The sequence below is a fragment of the Saccopteryx leptura genome, chromosome 6 (genome assembly GCF_036850995.1).
Source record: "Saccopteryx leptura isolate mSacLep1 chromosome 6, mSacLep1_pri_phased_curated, whole genome shotgun sequence".
Taxonomy (NCBI): Eukaryota; Metazoa; Chordata; class Mammalia; order Chiroptera; family Emballonuridae; genus Saccopteryx; species Saccopteryx leptura.
This window is the reverse complement of record NC_089508.1, coordinates 145259255-145279211: the sequence shown is the minus strand read 5'-3', so window position 1 is coordinate 145279211 and position 19957 is coordinate 145259255. Positions and strand designations below refer to the sequence as shown.

At 39.0% G+C, this 19957-nt stretch overlaps 1 protein-coding gene across 1 annotated transcript in view; it reads left to right on the top strand.

The window, feature by feature from the left end:
- Nucleotides 1–924: 924 nt before the first annotated feature.
- The window catches only part of BCAP29 (B cell receptor associated protein 29), a 69100-nt gene continuing 50067 nt past the window's right edge, over nucleotides 925–19957 (top strand). The window contains exons 1-3 of the mRNA XM_066342444.1: nucleotides 925–1121; nucleotides 1548–1654; nucleotides 5553–5653. Coding sequence (XP_066198541.1) covers nucleotides 1563–1654; nucleotides 5553–5653 — 193 coding nt within the window. The 5' untranslated portion in view covers nucleotides 925–1121; nucleotides 1548–1562. The remainder of the gene's footprint in view (nucleotides 1122–1547; nucleotides 1655–5552; nucleotides 5654–19957) is intronic.

The following is a 19957-nucleotide window of genomic DNA, read 5'->3' as shown; positions in this document are numbered from 1 at the left end:
GAAATGTTTCAAATTTAACATAAGCACTGCATTGCCATAATTTTTTCTTAATGAATCTCCTTTCATTTTTCAGTTACTATATTTTTAAAGATAACTGGCTTTTTCATTTGATGCAAGTGAATAGGGATCCATCAGCAAAATTTCTTCATCTTTATGTTTGAAAGATAATTCATAGCCTTTCAAAGGGTCAAGTGTGGTAGAACAAGGAGTTCTAAATGGGTTTATATTTTTTTTAATGACAGCCTTATGGTTAATGTATGTGGGGTTTTTTTTATATATCAAGTATATTTGGGATAAGAAAAGCACCGCCTTAAATGTTTTTATATTCTGTAATTATGCGTTTTTCATCATTTGTTTAATGTTCACAAAATAACTGTTTCCAAGAAAACATTCATTTGCATTCATGTTGTCAATGTTGAAAATATATACTTAATAATTTGAAAGTATGTACACAATTTGAAAACCTGGAAAATACTAATTGAAAGAAAACACTTACACCTACATTGTTTCCCTTTTCTATCGTCCCCAAACATCACCCTGAAAATAACTGCCTCCTCCCAGCCCATGACCAGAGCAGAAAAGCAGAGTTCCGTTTGCCTCCATGCAATCTAGTCTCAGAAGAACAAAAGCCACACAACTGCCCCATCCTGGCCCTTCTATTTAACTGTAACTTATTTCTGGACAGTGAAACTGGCTCTATCACAGAACAGAGCCAGGATAGGGAAGGAGTGCGCTTCAAACACGTTCACGGAACTTGCACAGCCCTGCCTAAACCTCCGCCCCGGCGCCATTCCTTAGCCCTAGGCCCCAAGTTCTATCAGAAAACCTCGTGTGAGACCCCTCCCACCCAGGTCACTTTTGGGAGCCCCAAGCATCTGGTCGACAAGGCTGAGTCATCCTGAGTTCACTACCAATTAGAAAACAATTATTGCAGACAGTCTGCACACAGCGGGCGACACCCACGCGGACCGCACCCAGGTCCGCTCAGGTGCCGGGAGGGAGCCGCGCGCAGTAGGGGTGGGGCACGCTCCCCGCCCTCCCGCCCCTCCCCCGCCGCAGCGTCTGACGTCTGGCGCGTAGTCGGCCGCCGAGCAGCGCGGATCTAGGCGGGCCGCGGCTGGGTAAGGCTGGCGAGGGCCGGGGGCCGCGGGCCTGGAGGCGGTGCTCGCGCGCGGGCCGTGGGGCGGTGGGGCTGCGTGGTTGCGGCGCTCTCGGCGGTTGGGCATCGGGGTGCTGGCCCTGCCTCTGACCCGTGGGTCAAGGGCCCGGGCACGGTCGCCAAGCCCCAGGGGCCCAGGGGCGCGGGCGTCGGTGGAGGTTGGCGTCCGGCAGCCGTGGCCGCGGAGCTGGCGGCAAACACGCCGTGGGCGCGGCGCAGGCCGCCTGGCACGCTTCGCGGCCCGCGGGAGGTGGGGACTCCGGCCCTGCCGCTCCCTGCAGCCCGTTGGCCCGCGTCCCCAGCTAGGGGACCGGAAACGCCTCACGGAAACATTGCGCCCACTTTTCTTTGAAAGACTGCCAAGTGAAACAGGTGTTTTTCTATCCAGGTGTGAAGAGAAAAAATGACGCTCCAGTGGGCGGCAGTTGCATCCTTTCTTTATGCTGAAATAGGACTCATTGTAATCTTCTGTCTACCTTTTATTCCTCCTCAGAGGTAGGAAGCCTCCAAATTGTTACAATAATAAATATATGAGTAGCTCCTGTAGGCTGTTCAGTGTGATGTAGAAAAAGTTTTCTTAAAATCTAGAAGTTTTGAGTAATGATTTATATATATATGTGTGTGTGTGTGTGTATATACACACACATATATATATATAATCTCACTAACAAATTACGTAATATATAATGACAATTTAAAATACACTTTATATAAGACTTTCTGCTAAATGTACAAATGAATTGAACCTTCACCCCCAAAAGGAAAATAGCAAGTGCTTTTTTTCCCCCTGTTGATCAGAGATAAAAGTTACACTTTTAACCTGTCTTGTCATCAGGAGTTACTTTTGTCTTATTGCCCTGAAGTGGAGCAGTGAACCAAATGAGGGTAGATGGGTAAATGATGTTTACAGCACAGCGTGGGTACAGAAATGTTTCACTAGGGTAATGAAATAGGACAGTTTGGAAACAAGCCAATAAATGATTCTTAGTTTTGGCCTATGTAACCAAGAAATAGTTTCATTAATATTTAATGGTAATTTACTACCGCCCCACCCCCAAATTAATAAATATATATTGAAAGTGCTGATTATGAAAAATTGTCAAGAGAGTTCCTAGAAGACCTTAGAAAGTCTTGAAGCATTGGCTCACTTTATCCCTGTGGTAAATAGTAGTTCAGTTTTAGATCCAGAAACTTGTTAGTATGAGTGGTGAAATACAGTTGTAGTAAAATACACTTGTAAAAATGTTGTAAGACATTTGTTCATACTGATGGCATAAAAGAACATTTTGCATAAATGAAATCCTAGCAAAAACCCACTGAAGTTTTAGTAAGCTCTCATGACTGGAAGAGACTTATGAAAGCTTTTACCTTGGCTCAGGGTTCAGGCACTCTTTCACAACTCTTCTTAACTACCTGGATTTCTACTCACTTTGTGAGTGATACCATCACTTTTTTCTTCCTTACTAAAGAGAAAAATTAAGTCATATTGTAGGAAGGGGCCTTAGAGATAATTGTATCCAACCCACTCATTCTATAGGGAAAGTGGTCTGACATCTCGCTGATCCATGGCAGATTCTAGACACAATATGGCTTTCAGTCTTAGTGCTGTTTCTACTCCATCACCCTACCTACCTCTCATCACCTTGATTTGGTTTCTAATCCTCAATAACATCCTGTTTAGCTTTCTTTTTTAATTTTTATTCATTTTAGAGAGGAGAGAGAGAGAAAAGGAGAGGGAGAGGGAGAAGCAGGAAGCACCAACTCCCATTTATGCCTTGACCAGGCAAGTCCAGGGTTTCAAACCAGTGACCTCAGTGTTACAGGTCAACGTAACCTTTTGATAATACTTGTAAAGACTTGCAAAAAAGTTTTTTGTCAGTTTATCTTTTCTCCATCAAAATGATCCATAAATTATGGAATTTTTTCTCTCTGCCAAATACAGTTTCTTTCCTATCCTGATCAAGTAGCTATCATATTTGAGAGAGGTGTGTATATATACCCTCGTCTACATAAGAAAATATGGTATGTTTGTACACATCACTTATATGTCCTTACTGTGTGTATCTCCATCTTTTTATCTATTATTTGTGTATCACCATAGTTTTAAAAGAAAAGATTTAAGTCTTTATTTCATTTAGCGCTCTATTCTTTTTTGTTTTTTAAGTGAAAGGAGGGGAGATAGTGAGACAGACTCCTATATACACCCCGACCAGGATCCACCTGGCAACCCCCATCTGGAGCTGATACTCGCATCAACCAAACTATTTTTAGTGCTTGAGGCTGACTTGCTCTGACCAACCGAGCTTTCCTCAGCGCCTAGGGCCAATGCTCGAACCAATGGAGCCACTGGCTGTGGGAGGGGAAGAGGGAGAGAAGGAGGAGAAGGAGGGAGAAAGAAGCTTCTCTTGTGTGCCCTGACTAGGAATCAAACCCAGGACATCCATACACTGGGCTGATGCTGTATCCACTGAGCCAACTGGCCAGGGCCTTGGCTCTCTAATTTTTTTTCCTTAATTCACTTATTTATTTTTATTTTTTAGCAAGAGAAAAAGAGAGAGAGATAGGGACAGATAGACATGAAGGCAGAGATGAGAAACATCAACTCTTAGTTGTGGCAGTTTAGTTGTTCAGTGATTGCTTTCTCATATGTGCCTTGACTGGGGGGATTCCACCTGAGGCAGTGACCCCTTGCTCAAGCCAGCAACCTTGAGCTTCAAGCAAGCAATCCTGGGCTTCAAGCCAGCGACCTTTGGACTCAAGCCAGTGACCATGGGGTCATGTCTATGATCCCACACTCAAGCTGGCAAACCCATGCTCAGGCTGGTGAGCCTGCGCTCAAGCCACATGCTTGGCTGTCTTATTTTATTCTATTCATGCTGGTCAGACACATGCTCAGACTGGCTGGGTTTATATCACAACTATGTATGTTGCTGTGTGACCTTGGGCAAGTTACCATCTGTAGTCAGTTTCCCCGTTTTTAAAATGGAGATAATATCCATCTTATATAGCGGTCATGGTGATTAGATTAGCTAAAATGTAAAAATGCTTTGAACCATAGTGTGGTAAAGACTCAATATATGGCAGCCTTCAATTGAATGTTAACATGAGCAGCTAGTTGTTCCCCATGGGGTTCTCTTTGGTGTTTCTGTTTTGTTTTTGTTTTTAAAGATTTTATTTATTCATTATAGAGAGGGGAGAGAGAGAGAAAGAGAGAAGGGGGGAGGAGCAGGAAGCATCAACTCCCATATGTGCCTTGACCAGGCAAGCCCAGGGTTTCAAACTGGCAACCTCAGCGTTTCTAGGTTGACGCTTTATCCACTGCGCCACCACAGGTCAGGCTGGTGTTTCTGTTTTATACTGGCCCTTGAAATGTGAATTTACAGTTTGACCAAGGTATTGCCACTTATTTTTTCTTTCTAAAAATATAAATTTTTACAATGTAAAATTTAAATAGCATCCTTGGAATTGGAAGCATAGAGATAAAAGAAACCACTTTATTTTACATCAATCTTCCTCTCCCCACCAACTTCAAGTTATTAGAGTTGTTTCCAAAACTTAATAGTTAATAATTTGTTATAATCTTAAAGTAAAAGTTTTTAAAAGTTGTGTTTGAAGTTTATTTGAGTGCTTCTGTATATATCCTCTTTGGAATGCAAAGTTTCTTACCTTTCAGTCGTGTGATGAGTTACTTTATCACAGTTTGCCATTTATAATCCATACATTATTAGCTCTCTGTCTTTGTTTATACCTTTTAATTTGTCCATTTTAGACTTATTTCCCCATTTTATTTCCTCTATGTTTAAATCTTGATCGTGGTGATTGCGTGGGTATAGACACATGTTTATATTCATCAAACTGTATACTTAAGATTTTTGCACTTTGCTGTGTGTATGTAATACCTCAATAATTTTTAAATTGCTGGTAAAAGTAGGGAAAGTCTTACTTGGCTGAACTGTTAAAATTGTACTATTATATAAAAATAGTGTAGGGAGTTAGACCCCTACTCCTCAAGTGTTGCTAATTGTTGGACCAATATTTCTGAGTTATTAGGGAAATATATAAAATGATAGCTTCTGTCAGCACTTTACCATTTTACTATAAGAATTCCTTTTTACGATTTTAATCATGTATCTTGCCTTTATTTTCACTGTAGAATATTTAAGCTACCAGGCAGAAGATATTGAAATGTCAGATTATTAAATTTGAAAGAAGTCCTCTATTTTATGAGACATTCCTATGAATTAATAATTCTCTGATATGACATAAAAAGTTAAATTTCTATAACTCCTTTTACTCACTACACAATTACCAAAATGTCAATTTAGTATTCAGAAAGTATTTCAGAACATTCTTTTAATTTTTTTATCCGTAATATAATTGTATTGCTTTACAGATGGCAGAAGATTTTTTCATTTAGTGTCTGGGGCAAAATTGCAACTTTTTGGAACAAGGCTTTTCTTACTATTATAGTGCTATTGATTGTTCTGTTTCTAGGTAAGTACTGGAATATCATTTCTCCTTGAATCTGCTTACTCTATCTAGTTTTATTATTAATGAATTTGTTGATTTTTAATTGTCGATGTTGCTGTTGCTATACAGTTGACTTTATATATTGATATGTAGAGCAGATATTGATATGTATGTAAGTATATAGTTTATATATGCAGAAGCATAGATTCCAATAGAGTACAGTACAGTGGTTCTTAACCTCTTTTTTAAGTTAATATTTACATATACCAATATATAGTCCACTTTTCAGAGTTACCAGTTATATAGTCCTTTTTACTGTGGTGTCTTAGGCACCAGGGGCTTAGCTGGTAGGGAGGCATAGAGGAATAAAGTCATTAGGCCCTCAAAAGCAATCTTAGGTGCAAGCTGTAAATATAGATTGAATCTTGGTTAAATACAACACAGACATTTGGTGACTACTGCAAAAATTTAAATATGGACTGGTTGTTAGATAATATTAGGGAATTTTTGTTAACTTTAGTTATGATAACAGTATTGTTTTATAGCCTAAGTCAGCAGCCTATAGGCTGCAGACCAAATGCCAATTGTGGAAAGTTTTAGTGGAACATAACCCTACCCACTTGTCTATGTCTGTTTCCACGGACAACTACAGAGTGGAGTAGTTGCAGCAGACATACCATATGGCTGAAAACATGAATTTCTGTCCCTTTACAGAAAAAGTTTACCAACACTTGTTATGTAGGATCTGTCCTTATTCTTAAGAGCTGCATGCTAAAATATTGCAAGTATCATGATTTTTTCAACTTTCAAATTATTAAAAAACGAAGATAAAGCTAATAAAAGTTAGCAATTATTGAGTCTAGATGATGGAAATACAGGTGTTTATTGTACTAGTTTTTCAACATGTTTGAAATTTTAGTGATAACAAGTATCTTAGATATTAGAAGTAAACTCTTAAGGTTCTTGTCAAACCAGAAATTCCATGAGTCTAAATATAAATAGTTATATATTTTTTGAAGTAGCTGAGCTTAGAGAATTAAGTAACTTGTCTGATCATTCAGCTACTTCTTGGACTTCAGCTTTTAATACATATTACAAAGGATGTTTTCCCTAAAAGTTGTTTTGTTTTAGGTTATGTTTTATAAGGCCCACCTGGAACCATAACCACCATCTATGCCATTATTTTGTGAGAAAGCGTTTCCCACAGTCCATAACATCAACCTTTGAAATAGAATTCTCTTTATAAAACTGGGAACAACTGGTAGGAGACAGTACGAGTAGGTATCAGGGTATAAATGGGTTTCTGCCTCTTTCAGAAATGTCAGAATATTCTTGTGGTACACCTGTTAATGTTAGCAATTTTCATCTCCTGCTATATAAGTAATACCCTAAATACATAGTAAAGAATAAGGAAAACAGGTTTCACGTTGCCACCAGCTAACTAAATGACCTTTGGAATGGTGTTTCCTCTGAATTTGGTTTATCTGTTTGCGAGACTAAAGGGAGAGAAGATCATCTCTGCTGCTTTTACTAACTCTGAAGTGTTTTCAGATCTAACTCTAAAATCAACACAAGAATTTCTACTGAAAATTGCCATATACCCTTATAATGAAAGGGAACTTTAGTCACAGTTCTTTTGGTTACTTATATCAGAAACCAACTTGAGCAAGAAGGGGTATTTATATAAAATATGAGTTTCAAAATAGCGCAGGGAAGGAAGGAAGTGAAATTCCTGAGAGGAACTAGGAGGAACTAGAAGGAACTGAAGTCTCCTTTTTGTGTCCCTGAATTTCTCCTTGGGCATATTTCTTTGTTCTTCATCTTCATATATACTCTCATATTATATCCCTAAAGCAGAAAATGGACACCACTTAGTTGCCAAGTGTTATCACCCCACCCATATGCAAGGATTAATGAACCATTTCTGAATCCCAGTTCCAATTCTAAGGGGAAAAAAAATTGGGGATTCCAAGATGGTTGCAGAGTATGTGGAAGCTTTACAAGTCTCCTAGCACTAAACTGGATTTACTGTTAAATTATAGAGGAGTCAACCTGAATGACCTATTACATAACGCTAACAGGATCAATCCAACAAGAGGATATAACCTTTATAAACACGTATTCACCAAACATAGGAGCACCTAAATATATAAAGAAAATCTTGGTGGGCATTAAGGGAGAGATCAACAGTAATACAATTATAGTAGGGGATTTTAACACCCCACTGATATCAATGGATATATCTTTTAGATAAAAAAATGAAAAGGCAACAGTAACCTTAAGTGACACACTGGGTCGCCTGACCAGGCATCTCTCTCCCTTCCTGTCTGTTCCTATCTGTCCCTCTCTCTGTCTCTGTCAAAAAAAAAAAAAAAAATGACACACTGGGACAGATCAATGTAGTTACTTTTTACAGATCATTTTATCCCAAAGTAGAAGAATATAAACTGCTCACAATAATTAGGGGATCAGGGAACGTGCAGATACTCCAGTACTTTCAGCCTTTTGTATCATGCATTTTCACCAATAAAATAAAAGTTCATTTTGTATTCATTTGCATAATCAACAACTTTCTTTGACTTATTTGCTTTTCTGATGTTCTTGTTTAATTAAAAAAAATCAGCCCTGGCCGGTTGGCTCAGCGGTAGAGCGTCGGCCTAGCGTGCGGAGGACCCGGGTTCGATTCCCGGCCAGGGCACATAGGAGAAGCGCCCATTTGCTTCTCCACCCCTCCGCCGCGCTTTCCTCTCTGTCTCTCTCTTCCCCTCCCGCAGCCAAGGCTCCATTGGAGCAAAGATGGCCCGGGCGCTGGGGATGGCTCTGTGGCCTCTGCCTCAGGCGCTAGAGTGGCTCTGGTCGCAACATGGCGACGCCCAGGATGGGCAGAGCATCGCCCCCTGGTGGGCAGAGCATCGCCCCATGGTGGGCGTGCCGGGTGGATCCCGGTCGGGCGCATACGGGAGTCTGTCTGACTGTCTCTCCCTGTTTCCAGCTTCAGAAAAATGAAAAAAAAAAAAAAATCAAATGCTTTTTTTTATCACTTCATATTCATTTTGTAATATTCCCTAATTTTTGTGAGCAGTGTACATTCAACTCAAGTGCACACGGAACATTTAAAGGACACATGTTAGGACACAAAGTAAGTCTTAATAAATTAAAGAATATATCGCCTGACCGGGCGGTGGCGCAGTGGATAGAGCATTGGACTGGGATGCGGAAGACCCAGGTTTGAGACCCCGAGGTTGCCAGCTTGAGCGAGGGCTCATCTGGTTTGAGCAAAAGCTCACTAGCTTGAGCCCAGGTCGCTGGCTCGAGCAAGCAGTTACTCGGTCTGCTGAGGGCCCACGGTCAAGGCACGTATGAGAAAGAAATCAATGAACAATTAAGGTGTTGCAGTGCCCAACGTAAAACTAATGATTGATGCTTCTCATCTCTCCGTTCCTATTTGTCTGTCCTTCTCTCTGACTCTCTCTCTGTCTCTGTAAAAAAAAATAAATAAACCAAAAACAAAAACCTTTAAAAAAAATAAATAAATAAAAGAATATTGAAATCATATCAGGCATCTTCTCTGACCACAATGCTATGAAACTAGAAATCAACTACAATAAAAAAAAGCTGCAAAACATTTAAACACATGGAGGCTAAATAACATGGTTTGTTTTTTTTTGTTTTGTTTTGGTTTTTTTTTTTTGCATTTTTTTTCCTGAAGCTGGAAACAGGGAGAGACAGTCAGACAGACTCCCGTATGCTCCCGACTGGGATCCACCCGGCACGCCCACCATGGGGCAATGCTCTGCCCACCAGGGGGCGATGCTCTGCCCATCCTGGGCGTCGCCATGTTGCAACCAGAGCCACTCTAGCGCCTGGGGCAGAGGCCACAGAGCCATCCCCAGCGCCCGGGCCATCTTTGCTCCAATGGAGCCTTGGCTGCGGGAGGGGAAGAGAGAGACAGAGAGGAAGGTGCGGCAGAGGGGTGGAGAAGCAAATGGGCGCTTCTCCTATGTGCCCTGGCCGGGAATCGAACCCGGGTCCTCCGCACGCTAGGCCGACGCTCTACCGCTGAGCCAACCGGCCAGGGCTTGTTTTGTTTTTTGTATTTTTCCGAAGCTAGAGACAGACAGACTCCCGCATGCGCCCGACCGGGATCCACCCAGCACGCCCACCAGGGGGCGACGCTCTGCCCACCAGGGGGTGATGCTCTGCCCCTCCGGGGGGTCGCTCTGCTGCGACCAGAGCCACTCTAGCGCCTGGGGCAGAGGCCAAGGAGCCATCCCCAGCGCCCGGGCCATCTTTGCTCCAATGGAGCCTTGGCTGCGGGAGGGGAAGAGAGAGACAGAGAGGAAGGAGAGGGGGAGGGGTGGAGAAGCAGATGGGCGCTTCTCCTGTGTGCCCTGGCCGGGAATCGAACCCGGGACTTCTGCATGCCAGGCCGATGCTCTACCACTGAGTCAACCGGCCAGGGCCTAACATGTTATTAAATAATGAATGGGTTATCAATGAAATCAAGGAAGAAGTAAAAATTACCTGGAAACAAATGAAAATGAACAGACAACACCCACAAATGTATGGAACATATGGCAAAGCAGTCCTGAGGGGAGTTCATAGCATTACAGGCATACCTCTTGAAGCAAGAAAAATCTCTAACAATGTAACCCTACATCTAAAAGATTTAGAAAAAGTCCAGAGTATGTAGAAAGAATGACATAAGGAAGATCAGAGGGGAAATAAATGACATAGAGACTAAAAAAAAAAAAAAATGTAAAAGATCAGTGAAACCAGGAGCTGCTTATTTAAAAGATAAACAAGATTTACAAACCTTTAACCAGATTCATTAAGAAAAAAAGAGAAGCCCTGGCCAGCTGACTCAGTGGTAGAGTGTCGGCCTGGCGTGTGGATGTTCCAAGTTCGATTCCCAGTCAGGGCACACAGGAGAAGCACCCATCTGCTTCTCCACTCTTCCCCCTCTCCTTTCTCTCTATCTCTCTCTTTCCCTCCTGCAGCCAAAGCTCTGTTGGAGCAAAGTTGGCCTGGGGGCTGAGGATGGCTCCATGGCCTCCTCCTTAGGCGCTAGAGTGGCTCTGGTTACAACGGAGCAACGCCCCAGATGGGCAGAGCATCGCCCCCTGGTGGGCATGCCGGGTGGGTCCCAGTTGGGTGCATGCAGTAGTTTATCTCTCTGCCTCCCTGTTTTCAATTCAGAAAAATACAAAAAAAGAAAAAGATAATAAAAGAAGGGAGAGTATCCAAATAAATAAAATCAGAAATGAAAGATGAAAAATAACTGACACCAAAGAAATTCAAAGGATTGTAAGAAAATACTGTGAACAACTATATGCCAACAAACTGATAAATTCCTAGAAATACACAATCTTCCAAAAGTGAATCAAGATGAATCAGAAAACCTTAATAGATCAATGACAACAAATGAAATTGAACCGGTCGTCAAGAAACTCTCAGCAAACAAAAGTCCTGAACTGATGGCTTCACAGGCAAATTTTAATGAACATTCAAAGAAGAACTAACAACTATCCATTTCAGACTATTCTAAAAATTCCAAGTGGAGGGAAGACTTTCAAGCTGTATTTACAAGGCAAGCATTATCTTAATTCTAAAACCAGATAAAGACTTTAAAGAAAGAAAATTATAGGCTGATATCCCTGATGAACATAGATGCTAAAATCCTTAACAAGGTATTAGCAAACCAGAGCCAGCAATTTCATTAAAGAGATCATACAGCATGATCAAATAGAATTTATTCCTAGGATGCAAGATTGCTATAATATTCACAAATCAATAAACATGATACATCACATAAACAAAATGAGGGCTAAAAATTATATGATTGTATCAATAGATGCAGAAAAAGCATTTGATAAAATCCAGTACCCCTTTATGATGAAAACTCTCAGCAGAGTGGGAATAGAGCGATCATACCTGTGGGGCAGCTCTATTATTGTGCTTGCTCGCTGGTTTACCTGCTGTAAGCACTTTGCTTGATTGGTATGTGAGTGTGTGGCTGCACCACATGTGTATGGCCTATGTAAGGTTATGGGTGCTTGCACTCAGAGAGATGGGGGATTGTGGATGGCGGATTGCATGCCCGCCACTGTAAGGGGCCATTTTTGTTGTTTGTTTGCCTGAGAAGCGGTTTCCCCTGCCTGTGTGCCTGTCCGCCATTGTGAGACAATTAAATGGAATGGCCCAATACTTTCTGGCTCCACAGTGTCTCTACCATCTGCCCAAATTCAGTGAGAACGTGCCTGGCCTCCGCCACCGGAATTGTAATACCTCAACATGATAAAGGCCATATATGACAAATCCACAACCATCATATTCAATGGGCAAAAACTAAAAATGTTTCCCTTGATTGGGAACAAGACAGGGATGTACACTTTCACCACTCTTATTCAACATATTACTGGAATCAGACAAGAAGAAGAAATAAAAGGCATCCAAATTGGAAAAGAAGAAGTAAAACTGTCCTTAATTTTGATGGCATGATACTGTACTTAGAAAACCCTAAAGTCTGAGTCAGAAAACTGCTAGACCTGATAAATGAATTCAACAAAGTCGCAGGGTACAAAATTAATATTTAGAAATTGGTGGCATTCTTATACATCAATAATAAACCATCAGAAAGAGAACTTAAGAAACTATCTTATTATTATAGCAACAAAAGAAAAATAAGATAATCTAGGAATAAATTTAACCAAGGAGGTAAAGTAGTTGTAGTTGGAAAATTATAGGGTACTGAAGAAAGAAGTTGAGGAATATACTAAAAAATGGAAGCAAATGCTGTGATCATAGATTGGAAGAGTCAACATTATTAAAATGTCCATTCTACCCAAAGCAATCTATAGATTTAACACAATTCCTACTAAAATACCAGTGACATATCTCACAGGTCGAAAACAAATATTCCAAAAATTTGTATGGAACCAGTAAAGACTCCAAATAGCCTCAGCAATCTTAAGAAAGAACAAAGTTGGAGGCGTCACATTACCTGACATAAAACTATACTGCAAAGCCGTATTAATCAAAACAGTGTGGTACTGGCATAAAAACAGACTTATACATCAATGAAACAGAACAGAGACTAGAAATAAACCCACACCTTTATAGTCAATTTATAGTTTACAAAGGAGGCAACATCATACAATGGAGTAGACAGTCTCTTCAATAAATAGTGTTGGGAAAATTTGACAGGTACATGCAAAAAAAAAAAAAGACCTAAAAAACTAGACCACCAACTTACACCATGCACAAGACTAAACTCTAAATGAATAAAAGACTTAAATGTAAGTCGCAAAACTATAAAAATCCTAGAAGAAACCATAGGCAGTAGAATTTCAAACATCTCTTGTAGCAGTATATTTGTCCAATCTCGGGCAAGGAAAACAAAGGAAAAAGTAAATGGGATTACATCAAACTAAAAAGCTTTTACACAGCAAAAGAAACCATCAACAAGATGAAAAGATGACCCACTGAATGGGAGAACATATTTACCAATGATAAATCTGATAAGGGGTTGATTTCCAAAATATTTTAACACCAGGAAGACAAACAACCCAATTAAAAAACAGGTAAAGGACCTGAGTAGACACTTCTCCAAAAAGGACATATAGATGGCCAATAGATATATGAAAAAAATGCTCACTGACACTAATCATCAGAGAAATACAAATTAAAACCACAATGAGAAATCACCTCACATCTATCAGAATGGCTGTCATCAATAAATCAACAAGTGGGCTGGTGATGATGTGGAGAAAAGGGAACCCTCCTGCACTGTTGGTAGGAATGCAGGCTGTTGCCACCACTGTAGAATACAGTATGGAATTTCCTCAAAAAATGAAACCCAAAACACTGAAATAATATTTGCACCCCTATGTTTATTGTAAAGTTAATTATAATAGCTAAGATCTGGAAACAGCTCAACTGCCCACAGTGGATGAGTGGATAAAAATGCTGTGGTACATTTACACAATGGAATACTATTGGCCATAACAAAAAAGGAAATCTTTTTTTTTTTCCCAAAAGGGAAATCTTATCTTTTATGACCAAATGGATGGATCTGGAGAATATTATGCTAAGTGAAATAAGCCAGTCAAAAAAGACAAATTCTATATGATCTCACTTATATGTGGAGTCTAATGAACAAAATAAACTGATAAACAAAATAGAAACAGAGACATGGATACATGGAAAGCACTGACAGCTATCAGAGCAGAGCGGTGTTGGGGGACTAGATGAAAGAAAGTGAAAGGATTAAGCAGAACACACATACACAGACACACACACATGACATACATACAGATAACAGTGGAGTGATCACCAGAGGAAAGGGCGATCAGGGGGATAGGTGGAGGTGGGCAAAGGGGAGGAAAATGGGGAGAAAAAGTGACTTTGCTTGAGGCAATGTTTTATTAAGTTGTATACTTGAAACCTGTATGATTTTGCAAACCAGTGTCAGGCCATTAAATTTTCAAAATCGGACCAGCTAGCACCAGGTATTCAAGTCTTGTCTGGTAAGCGGTAGCTAAAGGTCGGAGTTAGACACCAGATTCATGACTGCTGGGTATAGCCTATATCTGTGGGCAGAGAAATGGGTATCATGGATGTTTAATGCAGGAACGTTAACCATTGATGGGTAAAGGTGGGCAGCTAGAACTTACCTTTTAATTCTTGGTGTTTACATCTCAGAATAGGGTAATAACATTTACTGTACTTCACTGAAGTGTTGGAAGGTTTAAATGCAGTAATGTGTGTAAAGTACATAGTCCAATATTCTTGTCCACCATAATGACAGTGGTGTAAATAATGCAAAATTAGTTACTCATGCTTAATTTATATTTTACTTTGGAATTGATTTCATTGTTCCTGGTTGTCTTCAGTAAGGTAATCATTACAGGTGTTTCTATTCCTAGAGCCAGTATTGACTCAAAAGTGTATGTGCATCTATGAGTCTTTTCACAGGTGGGAATAGGCAGAAAGGAACCACGAAACTCAGGAATGTTTAGTGTCAATAGAAATGCATCCTGGGAATTTGAAAGTTTCCACAGATGATCTGAAAAAGACTTTCTCCACATGGTTTATAGAAAATTGCCTACACATCACACCCTCTCCTTATTGTTTCCTCCATACCACTTTTCAGACACAGGTGATTCACTCTGTGCGTGGTTTTGTATGTCCATTTACACTCATAAACTTCTTTGATATTATTAATCAGTCTTCAGCATTTTTGTTTAATGGATCCAGTAGTATTATTCCCATTAAATTTCCAAGGAAGCTGAATCACAAGCATAATGACCCATTATATTACTATCTGTTTCCTCTGGCTAGCTCAGAATAATTGATAAATACTATTTTATTTGTTTTTTTAATTATGTTGTAATGCAGGGGTCGGGAACCTATGGCTCACGAGCCAGATATGGCTCTTTTGATGGCTGCATCTGGCTCATAGACAAATCTTTAATAAAAAAATAATGTTAAAAATATAAAACATTCTCATGTATTACAATCCATTCATTTCCTACCGCTCATGTTCATGGTTGCGGGTGGCTGGAGCCAATCACAGCTGTCCTCTGGGACAACACCAAATTTTTATTGGATAATGCTTAACGTACATGGGTCGTTGTATGGCTCTCACGGAATTACATTTTAAAATATGTGGTGTTCATGAGTCTCTCAGCTAAAAAGGTTCCCAACCCCTCCCTGTTGTAGTGCTTGGGATGCTCTTACTATATTATTAAGGGAATCTGAGGAATGTCAAAAGGGAAATAGCTGTTAAAACCAAAGAAATTATTTTAAAAGATAACTTAAGAAACTATTTTATATACCTTTATTTGCAAACAAATTGAAAACCTAAATAACATGGGTGCTTCATAGGAAAATATAATTTGCCAAATGAACCCTAACAGATATAGAAAATTTAAGACCAACTTTAATAGAAAAATGGGAAGTTGTCAAAAAGCTACCCCCTTCAGAGAACTGTAAAGCCAGATAATTTTGCAAGAAAGGTTACCACTTTCAAAAAACAGGTATTACAATGCTGCTTAACTGTTTTAAAGAAAGAAAAGTTCTTTCTTTAAAAGAACTTTTAAGTTTTGGGAAGCTAGAAAAAGCAAACTCTAGAATTGAAAATAAACAAGAATATATAAACTGAACATTATATAAGATTGGAAACATATGACACAGAGAAAAGAATTGTTTTAAGGAACTCTTGAACATAGTACTCTAACTCTACCTCCTTGGTGGATAAATTCTAAAAACAAAAGTGCAGAGAAATCTGAAACTTCACTTAATTTCATTGTTAGTAATTTTAAAACTGTTGTATGTAAATTGCAGCATGAAACAAATTAGTATGATAATGGCATTAGAAATTTTCGGTAATAGAAAGTAAAAGATTTTCAGTAATAGAAATGGTGGTATATAACTACAGTCAAATTTTGGGGGGAGTGATTTATTTAGGTTTTATTTTGGAATATCAGAAATGACTTGGAACTAGAGATGGTACTTGTAAAATATTGTGAATATACTAAATGCCTCTAAATTTTTCACTTTAAAATGGTTAATTTTGTTATATGAATTCCACCTCAATAAATTTTATAAAATAATAGTATTTCAAAAGTTGAATGGGCTCTGGCCAGTTAGCTCTGTTGGTTAGAGCATTGGCCCGGCCCGGAGCACAGAGGTTGCCGTTTGATTCCTGGTAAGGGCACATGCAGGAACAGATTGATGTTCCTGTCTCTTTCTCTCCCTCTCCCTTCCTCTCTCTCTCAAATCATTAAAAATAAATATTAAAAAAAAAAAGTCAGATGACAAAATAGCATGTAGTAGATTAATCCTCCTATTTGTGAAACCTGGGCAAAAAGGTATTTGAAGACATAGGAAGCAACCAGAAGTAGATGGGTACTGAAAGGAAGTCACACCTTGAAAGTAGGGAATCACGCTGAGTGTGATCAGGTTTATATAATGATTTCTCTCAGGGCAGTTCTCAGCCCATGTGGCTTGGTCAGAACTCCAAGCAGAAAACCACAGTCTTACTAGCTAGAGGTGTCAGAAATCACAAACACTGGAAATTAAGGGGAGATAAGCAAGAAAAGAGAAAACCTCAGAAAGTAAACCCCAAAATCTACATCTAAACTCTCCTCAAATCCTTGGCTGAATTTTGTTTGTTTGTTTGTTTTTTTACAGGGACAGAGAGTGAGTCAGAGAGAGGGATAGAAAGGAACAGACAGTAACGGAGAGAGATGAGAAGCATCAATCATCAGTTTTTCGCTGCCACACCTTAGTTGTTCATTGATTGCTTTCTCATATATGCCTTGACCACAGGCCTTCAGCAGACGGAGTAACCCCTTGCTCGAGCCAGCGACCTTGGGTCCAAGCTGGTGAGCTTTGCTCAAACCAGATGAACCTGCCCTCAAGCTGGTGACCTCAGGGTCTCGAACCTGGATCCTCCACATCCCAGTCCGACGCTCTATCCACTGCACCACCACCTGGTCAGGCCTTGGCTGAATTTTGAACTGTGGATCCGTAGGGGAGATTTCAAGGAGCTCTGTGGAAGGCAGCAGCTAGAAAGCTGAAAGAACTGAGCAGAAATTTTAGATGCTGCCAAGCAAGGGGAAATAGAGTTTAGAGTTACAAGTCTCATGAAGTTAGAGGGCTGTAGCAAACACCTTGGACCTTTTCACTAAAATCACAGAAGGTTGCTCTTGGGAATAGAAAATTTATTGTGGCCAGGGATTAGGAATTTAATTAAAATTGAAATCAAAACAGAATAGCCCTAAAAAGTGTAAAAATTAAATCTCACCCAACAGCTGAAAATATAAATATTCTTCACAAGGATACCCAAAGATACTATATACTCTATTTACCAAGGTACACTATATTCTGGACCAGAAAAATAAGTCTCAATAAATTAACAGAAGAACTGAAATCACCCAGTATGTAAAGAGAACTCAGTAACATGTATTGGAAGAACCACACATATTTGGAAATTAGACAAGACACTTGTCAGTAGCACATGGGTCAAAGAAGTACTCAAAGGCAAAAAAAATATTTTAATTGAATACTAATTAAAATACATTATATCAAAATTCATAGGATAATTAGGCAATAAAGTCCTGTTTAGAGGAAATTTATAACTGAGTGTTTATTCAAAAAAGAAGAAAGGGTTAAAATCAGTGATTTTAGTTTTTATATTAAGGACATTCGTGATTTTTTTTTAAAGGTTAGCAATAAAAATTATAGAATCATCTCAATAGATGCAGGAAAAGCATTTGAAAAGATATATATTTAACATCCATTTATGATAAAAACTCTAAACCAAGTTGGTGTAGAGGCAGTGTACCTCAACATGATAAGGGTCATATATGACTAACTTCAGCTAACATCATACTCAACAGTGAACAGCTAAAAACCTTTCCTCTAAGGTCAGTAACCAAGTGAGGATACCCACTCTTACGTTTTTATTCAACATAGCATTTGGAAGTCCTAGCCAGAGCAATTAAGCAAGAAAAATAAATAAAAGGCATCCAAATCAGAAAAGAAGAAGTAAAACTGTCACTATTGCCGATAACATGATACAGAAATCTCTATGTATAGATATAAAAAACCCTAAGAACTTCACAAAAATAATGGTTAAAACTAGTAAATGAATTAAGTTGCCTGACCTGTGGTGGTTCAGTGGATAAAGCGTTGATCTAGAACGCTGAGGTTGCAGGTTCAAAACCCTTGGCTTGCCTGGTCAAGACACATATGGGAGTTGATGCTTCCTGCTCCTCCATCCTTCTCTCTCTCTCTCTTCCTTTCTCTTTCTCCTCTCTCTATAAAAATGAATAAATCGAAAAAAAATCACTTAAAAAAATTCAGTAAAATTGCAGGATACATCATTATACAGAAATCTACATTTTTATATGCTAATAATGAACTATCAGAGAAATTAAGAAAACCTCATTTATAAGTGCATCAAAAAAGGGTAAAATTGCCTGACCTGTGGTGGTGCAGTGGATAAAGTGTCGACCTGGAAGTGCTGAGGTCGCCGGTTCAAAACCCTGGGCTTGCCTGGTCAAGGCACATATGGGAGTTGATGCTTTCTGTTCCTCCCCCTTCTCTCTCTCTCTCCCTTCTAAAATGAATAAATACAATTAAAAAAAAAAAAGGTAAAATACCTAGGAATAACTTTAACCAAAAATGTGAAAGACCTGTATACTGGAAACTATAAGAGATTGGTGAAAGAAATTGAATAGATAAATGCAAAGGTATTTCATGCCTATAGATTAGAAAATTAATATTGAAAAAAAATGTTCATACTACCCAAGGTAATATGAAGATTCAGTACAATCCCTACCAAAATTCCAATGGCTTTTTTTTACAGAATAAATAATCCTGCCTGACCAGGCGATGGTGCAGTAGATAGAGCGGAGGACCCAGGTTTGAGACCCTGAGGTCGCCAGCTTGAGCACAGACTCATCTGGTTTGAGCAAGGATTGCCAGCTTGAACCCAAGGTCACTGGCTCGAGCAAGGGGTCACTCAGTCTGCTGTAGCCCCCAGTCAAGGCACATATGAGAAAGCAATCAATGAACAACTAAGGTGCCACAATGAAGAATTGGTGCTTCTTATCTTTCTCCCTTCCTGTCTGTCTGTCCCTATCTGTTCCTCTCTCTGACTCTCTCTGTCTCTGTCACAAAAAGGAAAAAAATGAAACAATCTTGAAGTTTGTAATGAACCACAAAATTGTCAAAATAGCCAAAGCAATATTGAGAAAGAACAATACTAGAGGCATCATGCTCCCTAATTTCAAAATACGGAATATTGCAAAGCTGTAATAATAATCAAACCAGTTTGGCATAACAACTAACACATAGACCAGCGGTTCTCAAACTTTTTGAAGTCGGAGCACATTTAAAATCCTACAAATAATTGTATGCTCACTATATACAAATTTCTGAGAAATATAATAAATCAAATATTAAAGAAAAAATATAAAGTCCAAGCATGCTTTTATAGTAATTAAAATAAATACAACAAAATTAAATTTATTCTGACATTAATAAACATTTTTATATTACAGTTTTTGAGTTAATGCTTTTTAGAATTCTTAAAAAATAAAAAATGGCAAAAATTTTATATATATATATATATATATATATATATATATATATATATATATATATATACCGGAAAGTTCTGTCCATTTTTGGAATAAAACAAAATACAAATTTTTCTTACCATCAATAAACTTTATTAAATAATATAATTGCTATTATTATTATTACTTGCCAGCGTGAGGGCAATATGTATATCCCATTTTTGAAAAATGTTTT